The 17,710-nt window shown below is 37.3% G+C and overlaps 2 protein-coding genes across 2 annotated transcripts in view; both read left to right on the top strand.

Moving 5' to 3' along the window:
* LOC146475584 (uncharacterized) overlaps positions 1 to 17,710 on the top strand; it is an 873,425-nt gene that overhangs the window by 204,674 nt on the left and 651,041 nt on the right. The gene's annotated exons all lie outside the window — the stretch shown is intronic.
* On the top strand, positions 477 to 17,518 carry LOC146475603 (putative leucine-rich repeat-containing protein DDB_G0281931). The gene is made up of 5 exons (XM_085116049.1): positions 477 to 545; positions 657 to 850; positions 4,636 to 4,761; positions 10,353 to 11,960; positions 17,421 to 17,518. The coding sequence occupies exons 1-5, from the start codon at positions 499 to 501 to the stop codon at positions 17,516 to 17,518; spliced, it is 2,073 nt and encodes a 690-aa protein (XP_084972175.1). The 5' UTR covers positions 477 to 498.

Here is a 17,710-nt window from a genome sequence, read left to right as displayed (position 1 = left end):
AGTGATACTCTTAATTAATAGATATTCCAGTTTGACACCGTGTTTTCTAGAGGAGTTTTTGAACTTTTATAACCTTTTAAATAAACTTACCTGGAAACAATTCGCTATGACAGTTTTCACTTATTTTCATCTCGCAGTGTCAACTAAATTATGACACGTATTATTTTTTGCAGAAAAAGGAATCTTCCTGTTTTGAGTAACCTAAAGCAAATATGTTTGCAGTACACTGTCACTTAAAAAAAAAAAAAAGAAAGAAAACCAAATGGCCTCCATTTGGACACATATCCTCATTGTACTCCTCAAAGGAAACATCTTTTGGCGTAGCATCTTTCTCTCGGGTGCTAATGTCATAGCCTTGATAGTCTATAAATAGGCGCGAGTAAATGACGTAATGGTTTTTTTTTTCAGTTCAATTTCATGATTCAATGAACCCGTTGAAAAGCAAATAGCTATGTATGTACCTTTTGCAGAACTGTGAGAAATGGGAAAATAGGTACCATGAAATTCACCCGTGCAAATGGAAAAGTGCACTGCAAAATCCAGCTGTAAGTGTTAAACTGATTATTTTCTGAATATATTATCGAACAATTCTTAGCTTGATCGATTTCAGCTAAGTATTCTATTATTTCTTTCCTTTTGTTGTGATTTGTTTGAAGTGGCCTGGGGGAAGGCGAATCAGAAGATATCAACCTTTCTCAAGTGTCGGATGTAACAGCTAAGGAGAGCATGAAACAGGCTTTTGTGGCTGCTGGATTTGGAAATACATCACTTGGAGAATACAGACTCCTTCCATGCCCATTCGGCACGTTTTTGAAGTTGGGCATTCGTACCTGCCAAGAGTGCCCAGCAGGTGAGTGTCTTCAAATGTATATCTTGTATAGAAGATCTTTTTAAAATCACTGTTAAGTGTCTTAACAAAGTTGTTTCCTAAGAAGAGGCGGCTTATCATAAATGACCACCACTGCATTAAAGCTGGCAAACAACTGATTTATTATAACTGAAGACTTTGACAAACATATTGCGCTTTCCTTGCATAGTTATTGGTAATGACGGACAAAGTGGCTTCTAAACGTCGGATTTCCTTATCGCTAATTCTCGTCTTTAAACAATTGATTAATTTAAAATCAAAAATGCTGATTCATGAATCTTTCATTCATTCATTCATTCATTCATTCATTCGTTCATTCATTCATTCATCCATCCATCCATCCATCCATTCATTCATTCATTCATTCATTCATTCATTCATTCATTCATCCATCCATCCATCCATCCATCCATCCATCCATCCATCCATCCATCCATCCATTCATTCATTCATTCACTCATTTGTTCGATATACGCTGCTGTTTTGACTATTTAAATGTGGCATCTTTCGCTGGTTGTTCATGAGTATTCCGACCTTATATGTTTGCCCACTCCCTCGAATACTCTGTCTCCGGGTTATGGCATGTGCAATAAAGGCGCTCAGCAGAACAACCTGATCATAGGATACTGATCTAGGCAAGGTGGACATACGGTTTACAGGAAAAAAAGTAGGCACTTTGGAAGGGGTGTCGGGAATGTGACAAATTGTCTTACTACGTATGGTTTAAAACATTTTCACTTAGCTCGGAAGGCAAATGGGGCATGGATTCCCCGGAAAAGTGATGAAAATTAAAACAACAACTGTTACAACAATTCTGTTGAACAGCATGAATTTTCAAGGTCATTTACTTGGCACAATTTGACCTACCTACTCATAATAAAAATAAACAAATAAATAAATAAAGATATAAATAGAGTTGAAGTCCACTTTATCAAGATTTCAGGACACAGAAGATACATGTTCATAAAAACTAACCTTGACGGAGTGAAATGTTTATTCAAAGCGATCCAGGAAAATACATTCGAAGAATTGTTAAGATTTATATCGTTTTTAAGCTTAGGCTTCAAAATTTGATACTTACAGAGGTTCATTTGGATGGACCAATCAGATAGGAAAACGTGACCGATTGAGGTCATGACATGGATTCTACAAGAAACCGATCAAAATTGCCCATAGAGTAAAAATTGACCATAGAGTAGACTTCCTCTATCTCCAACAAACAAGGAAAACATTTTTTTGTTGCAGACATACAAGTTTGAGATAGCCAGTTGCAACTTTACTTTAAACCCTACCATCCCAAGAAAATGGTTTTATTTTCAGGACAGAGGTGTTTGCTGTACCTTTTAAATACTCTCAATTTCCCAAAAAAATGCATTTTCACTTATCTCTATAAAAAGGAAGGGAACATTCGTTTGCCGTATTTTTGGATGGAATAAGAATAAGAAACCGAGACAGTACGAGCGCCTCCAGAAAGGAAGTTAGAATTTTCATGTCCGCACTTGATAAAAACAAAATAGTGGATTATTTACAGAGATGATTTGATCATAGAATCATGCTCAATAGGGTATCATAGTTTGCCGCCAAACAAAGAAAATTAAAAGCATTCTACCGTCACATTCATACTTAGTACACTGACAACCTGATATAAAACCACAAAGGATTAACGTTTCCTGTTCTTTACTAAAGACATACCTTGCAATGTGTTAAACATGATTCATTGGGTGTATTTTTTTAAACCAAAAAAGATATGTTCTAAAATATACAGTTCTATTATAACGTTAATGAAAGCTTCTTCCAGTGATGCTCAATTTTTATTGAAATTGAATCTGCAAAATAATGAATGCTGTTCTGGAAAAACTTTATCTTAAAGGGACAGTATCACGCTATTTTTAGCAACACACTGAAAATCAAAGAGACGCTATTCCGTTGATAGCAGCCAAGATATAATAACCAAAATTGCATTAAAAGAATATCACAATGCCAAGAAACTATCAGCTGGCAGATGACCAAAATAGAGATTGGTTCAAGTTTGAAAACGTCAGGCCAACGTTTCCAATTTTGGCTGTCGTAATACACTAAAAATCGGTTGTACTATATTTTGGTTCAACCTTTCCGTCAAATATATTTTTTTAATTAGCGATTTAGAAATTAACTGTAACACAGTGTTCGAAGTTTAAATTTAGTGAATCTTTGCCCAAAAACATGATTTCTCCCATGATACTGGCCCTTTAATTTATTTAGTGTGCTTCAGAAATCACATTCTTTACTCCAGCAAGTTATCTTTATATGACCAAACTTAACGCGTGCAAGCGTTATTTTTTCCTTAAACATTAAAGCGAATTTACCTCTCAATGCATTAAGGTCAAATTATATAAGGAAAAGAAAAGAGTCTGTTACGCCGCAAAATAAAATACTAACGCAAAATGTAACAAGAATCGCCGCAAAATGTAATAACATCGACGCAAACTGTAATAAAGTATTCAACGCAAAATGTAAGAACTTTTCTGACGCATAATGTAATAACGCAAAATGTAATAGCTCACGAATGACGTGCATAGTATTTCGAAATCAGTATTATGATTAAGTGTACGTTCACCTGTGAATAAATTGAATAACAGGTGTACACGTTTTATTCTCAACTCTTAAAAAGTTTCAGATTGGGGTACTGATGTTTTCTTACCGTATCTACTTATTGTGGCGCTTAAAAATGTGACTTTTTTGGTGCTACGCTTCTTTAAAACAGTCACTTTTGGATACGTAAATGCATAATAGGAACAGACTCGGTTTAAAAACTCTGTAGATCGGACACAGGCACAGCGAAACCTCTCTTTACGGACACCTCTTGATGCGGACACCTCTCTATTACGGACAGTTCACTTGGTCTCTGAGAGACCGAAATCCATCTAAAGCCTACTTCTCTAAAACAGACACCTCTATAATACGGACACTAATTCATGTTCCCGCGGTGTCCGTTTTTAAGAGGTTTGACTGTAGTTGTATGAGGATGAAACCCCTTTCGTAATCTCCCACCCTAGAGTTAATGTTCATGTGCTTCGAAAAAGTGACCGCGTTGTTATTGAGGGCTGAGGCGCTTTTTGGAGGGCGGCGCCTATTTTTCGAGTGCCACACGAACGTGTATAATATACGATAGAAATTGTGACCATGTCGAGAGTCCCTGCAAAATGCAATATTAACGCAAAATGTAATAAAGTATTCAACGCAAAATTTAAGAACTCTTCTTTTGAACAAGCGTAGCACCAAAAAGTCACATTTTTAAGCGCCACAATAAGTAGATACCGTAAGAAAAAACCAGTCCCCCGATCTGAAACTTTTAAGACTTGAGAATAAAACCTGTACACCTGTTATTCAATTTATGCATAGGTGAACGTAAACTGAATCATGATACTGATCGATTTCAAAATACCATTCACGTCATTCGTGAGTTATTACATTTTGCGTTATTACATTATGCGTCAGAAACGTTCTTACATTTTGCGTTCAAAAGTTCTTACATTTTGCGTTGAATACTTTATTACAGTTTGCGTCGATGTTATTACATTTTGCGTTAGTATTACATTCAGTTGCGGCGTAACATCCTTTAAAATGCTTTGATTGGTTATACAAAAATGTCATGGGAGCTCAATAACTATAGTGAGCTGCTCGTTTATCGCGTACCACTTGTGTGACACTCCCGCTATTTCCCTGCTTACCCTAGAAAGCATGGTTAAGGCTTTTACGTTTTGAATATTTTTTGTTTAACATTTTAGGAGGTCATTATTCGGACACTGAAGCCTTTGTCAGTGACAGTTGTTTACGATGCCCTAAAGGAACTTTTGTGTCTGAGAACGATGCGCCTGGGAAGAGCGCCAGCGATTGCAAAGCCTGTCCACAAGGTAATACCATTATCTTGCTAAAATATCCAAAGTGTTTAAAGGGGTTAAAAATCTACAGCGAAACACAAGGCATGTAGTAACGTAACCCAGTCTAAGATTCCAAGCCCTGGAGAGGTTTTGTGGCGTTGTCCCTTCTTTCACTTGTCCCGACGCATGGATGAAAAACCAAACGTGTCGCTGCAGAGTTTACTCATCCCTGGCCAAGAGACTCAAACGTTGGTGTTTCCTTTTCTTTCGTTCTTCCGCTAAACAAACGAACAATTGTCCTGACGGGAAAAGATTGAAACGATTTGCAAACATGGGCAACTTTCAATAAAATAACAACTGGAAACAACAAAGTAGTGTATATGAGTACACTAATTATGTAAGGGTTATTGGCCTGGAACAAGGGGATATGTGATATATTCCCCTTGCACCCGAGGGCACGCCACGAAGGGAATATATCACATATCCCCGAGGACAGGTCAATAACATGCTTATTTTTTTCTGTTGGTAAGGTTTCCTTAATAGAAACAAAGACCTTAAATAATTAGATGCTTTTTTTATACCAGGTCGAAGTCTAATACATAACATTTTTTGATGGCAGCTGTAGGCAGTGAGATTTCGATGTTTCTGTTCTCAACTGTTTTCTGAACTTTGGATTATTCACACAACAATATGTATAAACAATTGCTTTTGTCTGCTGGTATGCGTGGTAAACATGTTTGCCACTCTTGCATAATCACTGCATTCAGTACACTACACGTGGTTGAGCGGCTGTTGTTAAATTTTGGAAATAGTGTGCAGTCAGCTATCGTTCCGTGTGGAAACAACGATACGCGATTGTGAAGATGAAGTCTTTTTGACCGAAAACTTCTTAGACTGTCTTTGCGGAACGGAATCGTGACCGTATTCCTGCAAATGTCAAGAAAGCTACCAGTGGCACAGTACGAGTAGTAGTAGTAGTAGTAGTAGTAGTAGTAGTAGCAGCAGCAGCAGCAGCAGCAGCAGCAGCAGCAGTAGTAGTAGTAGTAGTAGTAGTAGTAGTAGTAGTAATAGTAGTAGTAGTAGTCGTAGTAGTAGTAGTAGTAGTAGTAGTAGTAGTAGTAGTAGTAGTAGTAGTAGTAGTAGTAGTAGTAGTAGTAGTAGTAGTAGTAGTAGTAATAGTAGAAGTAGTAGTAGTAGTAGTAATAGTCGTAGTAGTAGTAGTAGTAGTAGTAGTAGTAGTAGTATTTGCTTTATTTGCATGACCACAAGATTTACAGTATTGCAAAAGCTTATATAATCTAATTACTAACAAAACAGTGTAAAGTATCATAACAATATATAATTAATTATATTCTAAGTTACATCATCAATATCCAATAATAGCCTGTCACGTATAATCATACATGAAGAAAAAAACTTCATAACCAGTTTGTTTACATTATAGTCTTTAGAATTCATCAGTAGTTTCACAATGTCTGATGTCGATTTCGTTTGAATATCAGGTATCATTTTACTTATGTCTTCATAGAATGTCTGCCTCTGTAAAGAGTAGCAACTACATTGAAACAAGAAATGAGTTTCATTTTCCACTTGATTTGATTGACACAACTGACATAATCTTAACTCTCTAGGAAGATGATCTTTCTGATATCTACCAGCTTCAATTCTGAGTTTGTGGTTACTTAATTTAAACTTAACTAGGTTTCGTCTATCAGGAAAATTTCTTAAATGAGTTAAATAATTAGACGAAGAGTATTCATTCTTGAAAACCTTATAGAACTCTAACTTTTTTGAGTGTTCAAGGTTGTGTTGCCAGAAACGTAGATACTTGTTTTTCATATTAGTTTCAATTTGCCTTATTGTCTCATTGCTAAAATTTTCAGGATTTAGATCAGATGAATAGTGTTTTTCTAACATGCCCATAAAATTGGAGTAAAAACCGGAATGATTAATGGAGTGTAAATGTTTTGACATCAGAAAAGATTGCTTAACGATAGAGTCATTCTCCTTATTGTTTAGGTAAACAAAGTATTTCATAATTTTTTGGTTTATTGCAATAAGTAATGGATATCGCCCTAACTCAGCCCTACATGCTAGGTTAGAGGCTTTGTTGTTTACCTCCAAATAGCGTTTGCAAAACTTTAAATGTACTTTTTCTAATGGGGAATTATCCCATGTTTTGAACTCCTGCTTCGTGTACATACCCCAAACCTCACTGCTATAGCTTAAGATCAAGAATATCATCGTGTCGAAGATCTGAGATGCTGTGTTGGGATTTAGTTTACTGAGGAGTGTGTGTTTTTGGATGTTAGAGAAGGCGTGCATGGCCTTTTCTTTTAAGTGATCTAACGCAAGAGTGAAATTTCCTGTTGAGGTTAAACGAGTTCCTAATCAAGTGTATTCCTGAACAATTTCAACAGATTCGGTGTCTATTTCAAAATCAATGTCAACGGACTTCTTTGAGCGTTTCTGAAAGATCATTACTTTCGTCTTCTTAGGATTGATTTTTAGCATCCATGATTTGCAGTAAGAAGATAGCGTATTTAAACAGTTTTGCAATCCTGTTTTGGATCTCGACAGAATGATTAAATCATCAGCATACAGAAGTGAGTTTATTTTCGTTCCATTTGGGAGGACAAATGGATCAGAAAGCGCGTTTTGAAATGAATATGGCAGATTGTTAATATAAAAGTTGAATAACAGAGGACTTAGAATACACCCTTGACGGACACCGCTGGAGTACGAGAAAGATCGTGTTTTGTTGTCTCCAATTCTTATAGAACAGGAAGAATTACAATAAGGAGTTTTAATTAGATTGTAAAATTGTCCTCCAATGCCAGCACCGAGTAGCTTATAAAATAAACCAACGTGCCAGACGGAGTCAAAAGCCTTGCGAAAATCTACGAAACAGGCATAGACCCTTTCTTTGTGATAGTGAACGTATTTATCTAGCAGGGCTCGAAGAGTAAAAACATGGTCTGCTGTGCGGTTTTCAGGCAGAAAGCCAATTTGTGAGTTATGTAATATTTTGTTTTCTTTTAAATAAGAGTGTAGACGTTGATTTAAGATTGAGCAGAACAGTTTTCCGAGGCAACTTGATACACAGATGCCCCTGTAGTTTGTCGGATCGTTCTTGTCACCAGATTTGTAAATGGGGGTTATCAGGCCTTGGCACCATACATCTGGCATCTTTCCAGATTTTAGGATATGATTAAAAAGTTTGATGTAAAGAGGCATTAGTGTTTCAAGGCTCGCTTTGATCATTTTGTTCCTTATTCTGTTGGAAAAGGGCGATTTCTTATTCTTTAATTTTTTCCCAGCTTGACGTATTTCCTGTTGAGTTATTACTTGGTCTAAGGAGTTAAGTTGGTCTTTTTCTTTTTCTAATTGTTGTAGCTCATTATAAATTTTTTCTTGATGTGTAGATGGTTTTGGCTCGTCGGAGTGTAAATATTGAAAGTGTTCTAACCATTTGTCTTCTGGTATTGAAGGAGGATTTTTGTTGGGGATTGTATCATCTATCGATTTAAGACAACTCCAGAACAATGATTTGTCAGGATTTGATGATATTTCATCGAGTTCTTTTGTTTTTTCTTTCTGAAAATTTTTCTTTTTTAAATCGAGGAGATTTTTGTACTCGTTCAACGTTTGGTGAAATTTTTCGCGTATTTCGGAGTTGAGAGGATCGCGGTGCTTTTGATTTGAGAGTTTTCGTACTTCATGTCTTTTTAATCGGCATTCGCTATCAAACCATTTCTTGTTTGAAGCTTTCTTTATGCGTCTACGAGGCTTTTTTATTCTAATCTTGAGGCAAAGTTTTGAAGTCGCAGTTAAAATGTTTACAGCATCTGTTAACGAGGTGTTAACATCACCATCGTCTCGTTCTAAGTAGTTTCTGATAAGAATTTGAATTGGTTCCGTGCGCAACGTGTTTTTGAATTTTAAGAAAGAGTCGTTTTCCCAGTAAAACTGGCGCGGTAATCTCATTAACCGATTGCTAGAATTTGCTCTTTGAATTTCCCCTGCTGGTAGATTGGTGTTAAGATTTAACCACGCTAAGATAGCACTGTGGTCTGATATGGGGGATGGTTTTTCAACAACAAAGTTGGCAACGTCTAGAAATGTATGGTGATCGCAGATGAAATAGTCAATAACACTTGTCCCGTTTGTTCCATGAAAGGTAGGTCTACCTAAGGTATCTCCATTGACCCTTCCATTAACTATCCTTAAATCAAAAGTTTTGCATATCTCAAGCAGTTTTTTCCCGTGAGTATTTAGAACATTGTCGAAACCATTTCTTTCTGCTGGGTGGAAAGCTGATTCTGACTGATCATTGGTGATTATATTGTTTCCATCTTGGGAAACTGTATCGGAGTATTTTCCAGTTCTTGAGTTAAAGTCGCCTAGTAGAATCACTGATCCCGCTGAAGAAAAACACAGTATATCTTGCTCAAGTTGATCGAATATTTCGGAATCGAAATATTTAGAGTTACATGGAGGGATATAAACCCCGCAAACGTAAAAATCCTTTGACGAATTCAAGAATTTTTTATCAATTTTAAACCATAGAAAGTTTTGATTTGTTTTTACAATGGGAATAGTTTTTTGAAGGTTGCTTTTGTATAATAAAGCTATTCCTCCTGAGTACCGACCCCCTTTTCTTGATTGGTTAGGGATGGGGCCTTGAACAAATGATTTATATCCGGATATGTCAAAGTCGTGACAATTCCAGATTTCTATTAGCACGATCAAATCGAAATTAGTAATAACGCTCAGAAAATCAACATCATTTAGTTTGTTTCCAAAATGTTTGGACGATAGTCCGTTGACGTTCCAAGCACAGAAAGATAATGTGCCTGGGGTAGTAGTAGTAGTAGTAGTAGTAGTAGTAGTAGTAGTAGTAGTAGTAGTAGTAGTAGTAGTAGTAGTAGTAGTAGTAGTAGTAGTAGTAGTAAAAGTTATGTTGTTCATTTTTTCTTTAATAGTAAACGATTAAGCACTCGTTGAAATTTTTGAGAACACTGAATAAGGGGAATAAGTCGAGCGATATATGGCGAGGGAGGGGGGAAATATATATCCCTCCCCCCTCGTCATAATCCCCTCGTCCGTGGTTATCAGCTATTGTTTTCAGCCCCGCCCTTTCCTTTTACAACCAAAGCCGCACCCAGCTTTTGAGACAGTTAGTAATTGACAGGGGCTGTTGAATATATTCAACCGAAAAGAACAAAGGAAACCGAGCCAACCGAAGAATAAGAAATATTAATTTATACTGCGCTAAATAATTCACCTCACATTTTTGTAAGAAGACGCTTATTGGCATGCTGGTTACAATTCCATAGTAAAACGTTGGGATCCAAAGGCTCGTTTCTGTGTTATGCTAACCTAAGCTAAAACAATGGATGTTTATAACGGCTATATTTTTGCTATGGTTACCTATTGAGTCGAACAATTGACTATTTTTGCACCATTTACTGATAAAGAATAGCAGTACTTATCGATCAAATTATAACTGAAGAGAAAACCTGCAAACCGTTATGCGCGACCTCAAAATCAGACACAGAGACAAAAAGCTATACATGCATGGATAAGGAGATTAAAAACTATACTTTATTTTTCGTAAACAGGAACTGATTCTAGCTCTTTTGCTGGATTTCGAGCTTGCAAATGCCTGCAGTCGTTTCATCGGACAGATCTGTTTGGGGAATGCAAACAATGTGGTGGTGATGGTTTAGAATGCGCTGATGACTTCGCAACTTTAAAGTCTGGTTTCTGGTGGAACTGGGAAAATGAGACACACAAACATCTCTATAGAGAATTCACAAGCAATGTGCTTAATGTTACCGCTGAAGTTAATGCACACATGAATGGCTCGCTACCCAATCGGTCGTTAACTAAGTACCCACACGCTCTACCGAAACCTCATAGATGTCCTCGCCAAGAATCTTGTACTGGAGGTATAGATTCTAACTGCAGCACTGGATACAAAGGTCCGTTGTGTGAAGTATGCAGTGATCGCTACTACAAGCAATTTAAAAGCTGCGAACTGTGCCCGACAAAAAAATGGATGATCGGGCAACTTTCTATCTCAGCTGTAGTCATTCTCATAATAATCGCTATCCTGGTATGGTCAAGCAAAAAGAAAAGCAAAAAGAATTTCGGACGTTCTTCAGTAGACATTGTTCTTGGGCGGCTCAAAATCGTTATTGGTTTTTACCAAGTAACGTTTGGACTGCTTGAAGCATTTGCATACATTGAATGGCCCGACTCTCTTGCCCTCATCGGAACATATTCCCAGGCTTTGCAGTTAAACGTGTTCCAGATTGCGCCTGTTCACTGTCTCTTTCCAGAATTGAAAATTGATGCATTTGGGGATCTTTTTTCCATACTCACGCTAAACGCTTTAGTTATCATCCTGTCGATCTGTGTTTACGGAATCAGAAAGTTATACCTCAGATTGCGTTCCACCTTGGATGACCAACAGAAAGCCCTAAAAATGTCTCAGACAAAAGAGTTCATCTACAGAAACGCTTTTTTCATCCTTTATGTTACCTACCTCAGCACGTGTTCAAAAACAGCAGCCGTACTGCCTCTCGCTTGTCGCACGCTTTGCAGTGAAGATGAGAAGGATGATTGTAGCAGATATTTAAAGGCGGACTTTGGCATCAACTGTAATAGTTCAAGATACAATCGTTTAGTTATCGTCGGATACGTTGCCGTTGGTTACGTGCTTTTGCTGCCAGCAGCTTCATTCCTCACTCTCTTCCTGAGTCAACGAAGGGCGCTGCAAACTATCCGAGACGACGACGAAGGTGGAAGTTGCGACGACGACAATGAAGCAAAAAGCGCTGAATTGCTTACGGGATTACGATTCCTGTTTGAAAATTACAGGCCTTCTGCATGGTACTGGGAACTTGTTGATACAGTGCGTAAGGTTATCCTGACATCTGGTTTAATCCTAATCGGCAGTGAGAGCAGGTCCTATGCAGGAATCGCTTCCATCATTTCAGGTATCTATGCAATTGCCTTTGCCGTCAAAAAACCAGTGGTAGATCAGTTCGAGAACAGGTTAATGCTAACATCTTTAGTGGTCACTTTCACCAACTTGGGAATAGGAGCCGTGAGTAAGATTCCCAGCGAAAACATCCCTACATCTGTGGATCATTCCGTGGATAAAATCATGTTCGAGTTACTGGTGGTTGGAGCAAATGCCTCAGTGATCCTTCTTCTAATTGGTAAGTGCCTTTTTGTAAGTCATCTTTTATCTAATTCAGCCTGGAAAGAGAGGGTGGGGAGACTGATCTAGATTTAGCTCGTGACGTTTAAAAAACGAAAGCAAACACCACCAAACTTGGTGACTTTTCCTAAGATGTATCAGCTTACAATCTGGTATAACAGTAGTTTTATCAAGTGGATTGCTGTTATCATGCCGACAAGATATTGACAACATAGTCACCCATTATGCTTTGCACTCCACGACAGGGAAATATATCGTTCTCTCTTTTATAAAAATTCAAGGGTTTTATTTTTTGTTTATTTATTTATTTATTTATTTAATTTTTACACGATGGAATGAAATTCTGCTGCATCTTGCCTTATACAACACCTTCTGGATATAATTCACCATCAACACACTTTTAATTTACCAGTGGTTTTATTTGATGGATTAATTCATCATTGGAACATCTTCTTTGATACCCGTGTGTAGACACGATGGCCCGTGGCTGGGCAACTTTCCTCCGCGACGCTGTTCTGGTCATGTGATGTGGTTAGTCTCGAAAATGGCATCCGTAATAATAATTTATGTAGATATATTCGTCTGACGTTGTTCCAGGCCAATATCCTTATTGTTCGTTTGTCATTTGAATTTGCATAAATTATAACTCTTTCTCTGCATGAAAATCTAACTGGGAGGGGATCTAAGGCTGTTGTGTCTCCCGAGTATCCCCTAGCCAGAGTACGAACATGGCGGAACACAGGCCAAGGAACGAAAGGAATAACTGGGTTGGCTAAGCTGGTGTCTTTTGATCTGCTGTAGCCTCGAACCTATGGCTTTTCCGATCTCCTTCAAGTACGAATTAATCAGTGGACCACACATTTCCCATTGTTTCCGACCATTTCCTCTAAGAGCGAATCCATGTTTGTCATACCGTAATTCGGCTTGCTTTTTGCGCTCCTCAACGACTTAATCCAGCTTCGCTCAATGGAGAACTTTAATTTGATCATTGAAGTATTCCAAAATGTTGCTCCTCTCACGGTAGCTCTGGGACGTGCCCTAAAATCAAGCATAGAGCTTTCGTTCTTGTCACCCGCCAATCTCGTACTTAGAGTCCTCGGGCTCTTTGGCCAGCGGTCGGTTGCCAGGAGAGACTATGGGGAACTGTTCCATGTTCCAGATTTTCAAGACACCCCAAATAAAACCCATTTAAAGGTTTAGTAGTTGATAAAAGAGAGACCTGAGACAATAAACAAACTAGCCGTGGGGTGTCTTAAAATCCCAAGGTCACGAAAAAAAAAAAATAAAAAAATCCCAAGGTCACGAAAGAAATAAAAATCCCAAGGTCATGAAAAAAATTCCAAAAAAATTCAAAGGGACTTTCCCTCAGCTTACGCGGAGGCCAGTTAATGAGAAAAAATCAAAGGGACTTTCCCTCGGCTTAAACTTCCGGTTATTAATGAGAAAAAATCAAAGGGACTTTCCCTCGGCAAGCCGTAATATTTCCAGAGAATTTCTCTGAAAATCACTCTCTTTTGAAATCATACTCAATGTCGCCAATCAAGATTTTTCCATTTTTGCAAGCATTTGCAATTCCAACCGCGCAAAGATTCATTCCATTCATCGCTTCCTTTCTTGTGGCGAATTCAAAGCGACTTCCGGCGTTTGAAAAAACATAAGGCTTTTGGAGCTTCGCTCCGTCCCGAAGGGACTTCATTTTGTCTTTTTTTGAAGAAAGACCAAGCGCTTGTTCCAACTCATTTTTCGTAAAAATTACGTTGTTTTTTATTTGCTTCTTTTTTGCCATTTCAGCAAGTGAAGAACGAGAAGGTTGCACACTGATTTCATCGCTTTGTTTGATTAATTCAATTAAATCATTCTTTGTCTTTCTGGAGAGAAACAAATCGAAAAGACTTTTTCCTCTCAATTTCAGTTTCAAATCAATAAAATCGTTTTCCATTTTAAATAAATATTTTTTAAATTTTTTTGACAGGTCTTTGTTTTTTTTCAACCAATGAAGGAACAATGTTTGTCACACGAACACGAAGGGACTTTCCCACTTTATTAATAAAAAATGGTGTAACAATGTTTTATTAACAACAGAAAACATTTGTGGCCGCTGTTTCTTTGTCATTGCTACGGTCTGTCAATCCAAAAATATTTATCGGGAAACGCCGTTTCCCAAAATGCAAATTTCATTAATCTTATTAATATGCTTGTTTCATTTTGGGAAACGCCGTTTCCCAAAATGCAAATTTAACTAATCTTATTAATATGCGTGTTTAATGTCGGGAAACGCCGTTTCCCAATACGATAATTTAAGAAATGTTTTCCCAAAATGTTTCATCTTCTTCACATATTTCTCTAATTATTTTCATGTTTGACATAAAAGTACGTATTGAAACTCCACAGTAACCAAGTCTTGGATATTCTTCAAAGAGTTTATAAAGCGAAATTAAAAAATTACAATAACGAGTTGTAAATCCCGTCGCCTTCTGTGTATCTTTGAACATCTTCTTTGAAAGGTATATTTTTCCATCTTTAAGCAATTGTCCTTGTCTTGAAGCAAACCATGAAGTTTTCTTTTTATGCGATAAAATCGCTTTGGACAGTTTTTTCAAAACTTGTACTAGTTGTTCTTGGGTCTTTGGTATTTCTTCCATTAAGCCTTCGTAAGTCATCCACAAATGTGACGTGTCCATGAACTTCATTAAAAGATTCTTGATATGTTCTTTCTTCTCTTCATTTGGGCTTGATTTCTCCACGCCGCATTTTTCTTTAATGTCTTTGAAGCATTTTTCCAGATTAGATTTAATTCTGGGATATTTCTCACCAAGATTTGAAAAGCTTTGATGAACGTCTTGGAGCATCTGTGCGTTGTCCATATTTTTTTAGTTTGGCAAGAATCACTTACGTGTATGATTCATATCATACACGTGTATGATTTATTATTGGCTGAAAAAAGTCATGTGACAGTTAGGTCATTTTCGAAAATAGCACCAAAGTCCAATGTCCACGGTAAAACTTCCTCGACTTTGAAAACAGGACGTTCTAACAGAGGGAAAGCCCCTCTCTTAGAACGTCCTGTTTTCAATGCCCACGTTAAAACTTCCTTGACTTTGAAAAACAGGAAGTTATAACCTTTCAGCGGGAAAGCCCCTGTATAATAATTTTTGAGGAAGTAAATCATTTGAAATAATTTTTTTATCTCTTGAAACAAACAACGAAAAACCACCCGCTCGCTTCTCAAATTCAACTATTAACTCGCTACGTCGAGAAGGGATCCGAGTTTTTTTTGATATTTTTTTTTTTATTTCCTCTTTCAAGGCATCAACATCAACTGGCTTCGTTGGTTCGCTTTTAACTGTTGAGTCCTTCCTTTGTTTATTTCGAAGACGCTCTTTCATCGAAAAATATTTTTCAATCTCTCGCAAAATCGAGTCAAACTCACCATCAGAAATGAATCCATCCTTCAATGCTTTTGAAATCAATCGACTCATTGACAAAAGCGAAGATTCAGCAAGAGAAATAGTTTTTTCATGTTTTCTCACTTTATTCTCAAAATTTTGACTTCCGGCCATTGAAGCCGATGAGACAAGCGTCGTAATCAATGCCGTCAAACTCAAAGGAACTCCGACAGCAATCCCGATTCCACTCAATGAAGTTGCAACACTGCTTGATGCCAACAAGGTTGTCAAAAATACTGAAGCAGATGATATTTTCGAAGCGATTGATTTTGCTCTCTTGTACTTCTTGCTGACTCGTTTGTAATGAGAAATTTCATCCTCGAGTTGTTTTTGACAATCACAAATCTTTTTTAATCTGAATTCCGCACCAACTTCGTTCGCTTCGAGAGAAGGATAAAGTTGTGGCGCACTTGGGGCTACGCCCCGGTCCCACTCCGTGGGGCCTGGAATGATATTTTGTTCACTCATATTTTATTAAAGGATCTCAAATAATTTCAAATTCAAATCTCAACGGAAGCCCATTAAAATCGATGACCTCACCATTTTCTTCTGTCACTGTGATCTGCAAAGAATTGATAACTTTTTTTCCACCTGCTATTTTTCGAAACGGAATAATTTTTGAATAGTACAATTCTCTTTCGTAAGCTTCTCCTCTCACGTCAAAACACGCCAAAACAGTTGAAGGTTTTCCATTGAAAAAATTATCGTTTTTATCCACGAGATCACAGCTGATGAGGATGTTATTGAATGAAAACAAACGATTGATGATGGTATCTCCTTTTTTCAGAGTGTGCCGTTGGTTGTTCTGACTGAGGCCAAGAAGATAAGTCAGTTCACGATCAAAAATAACTTTTTTGCCAGGATTTTTAATCACAATTGAACCCCTTTCATCACCAAGAATTACTTTGATGTTTTCTTTTTCGAGAAAATTCTTTATTTCTTTTCCAATTGATTGAAGATCGTAATATCCAGGATAAATTCTATTGACAGCATGACGTCTTTATCATCAATCACTGTGATTTCTCCTCTCTTTTTTCAAATTGTGCCAAGAATTATACAAAGAGCAACTGATCATCCGGATGACCTCAAAATTTTCGATTGGTTCATCAAGCCAAATTGTTTTATCATTTGAATTTCATAAGAAAGATAAAATAGTCATTTTCTTTTCAAAAGATAAAAAATGGAAAACTTGTTAAAATGGATAGATTCCCACCCAAAAGAAGCAAAAAGACTTTCCGAACAAGCAGAAGAAAAAGCATGGCGAAACTTCAAAGCCAAATTTCCCAACGCTGACCTCAGCAAATTCGTTGCACAAGTGGATATGACCGACAAAACACACGCAACAGCTCAAATAAATTTGGTTATTGTTCCCGGTCAACATTGGCAAATTGTTTTACCCAATCCCAAAGATTGGTCTGTTGAAATGAAGAAAGCTCTTGGATTTGGAGGCTTTCCAATCGAGCTAATTCTCAATTCAAATCCTTCAAATCCAGTTCCAGCTGTTCCATTTTCAGACAAAATCCCCGAATCTTTTGGGGAAATCCTCAACCAACCAATCAAAATTTTTGTCAAACCAAATGAAAGCTTCACAACAAAATTCCGAGAAATTTTTACGAAAACAAAGATCTCTCACAAAACAGCAAAAGAATCAAGAAAATGGCTGAATCAACCAAACATGGACCATTGGCCGCAACAACTCAACTTTGCCTTTTGGTGCGCAACAACAGCATCAGGCATTTCAAGAAATCTCGTCAATTCACTCCCACCTCAAATCAAATCCTTTCTTCTTTTTCACATTTATTTCACAACAAGAAGGATTCTCTTCGAAATGGGAGGAATTAAAAGTAAATCTGCTCTCCCAGGTGATCCCACATTCAGTCAAACTGAAAACAAATTCGACATTCCTTCATACAAGAGAATCTGTGCAGAATTTCAAATTTCACCAAACGCAGATTTCAGATTCACTTTCGGTCAAAATTTTGGCTTGGGATATGTGAACATCTTTTATCCAGGAGAAGGAGACTTTGCACAAAAGCATTGGACTTATCCTCCAGCAACACTTGAAAACCCATCAAGTCAAAGATTCTCCGATGAAGGCGGAACTGACTAAAAAGGAAACAGAATTGATTTCATCAGAAATGATCAAGGAGCTGACAAACAGTTTGAATTTTTTATGTCAAACGGACCTCTCAATGGACTTTCTCAAGCAGGAATGGCAAGACTAAATCAATCAATTGAAGCATTTGTTTATTGCATTCTTGGAGCACAAGTCAACGCCAGATCATCAATTCTGGGTGAATTT

The sequence above is a fragment of the Pavona decussata genome, unplaced genomic scaffold, assembly GCF_977016875.1.
Source record: "Pavona decussata unplaced genomic scaffold, jaPavDecu1.1 SCAFFOLD_84, whole genome shotgun sequence".
NCBI classification, from domain to species: Eukaryota; Metazoa; Cnidaria; class Anthozoa; order Scleractinia; family Agariciidae; genus Pavona; species Pavona decussata.
The sequence above is the reverse complement of the archived record's forward strand: the minus strand, read 5'-3'. Positions and strand labels throughout refer to the sequence as shown.

Coding starts and splice junctions, on each gene's coding strand:
- LOC146475603 (XM_085116049.1), top strand. CDS start 499: ATGAAATTCACCCGTGCAAATGGAAAAGTGCACTGCAAAATCCAGCT. Junction 4,762..10,352: donor TTGCAAAGCCTGTCCACAAG/GTAATACCATTA, acceptor TTTCGTAAACAG/GAACTGATTCTAGCTCTTTT. Junction 11,961..17,420: donor AGTGATCCTTCTTCTAATTG/GTAAGTGCCTTT, acceptor TCTTTTATCCAG/GAGAAGGAGACTTTGCACAA.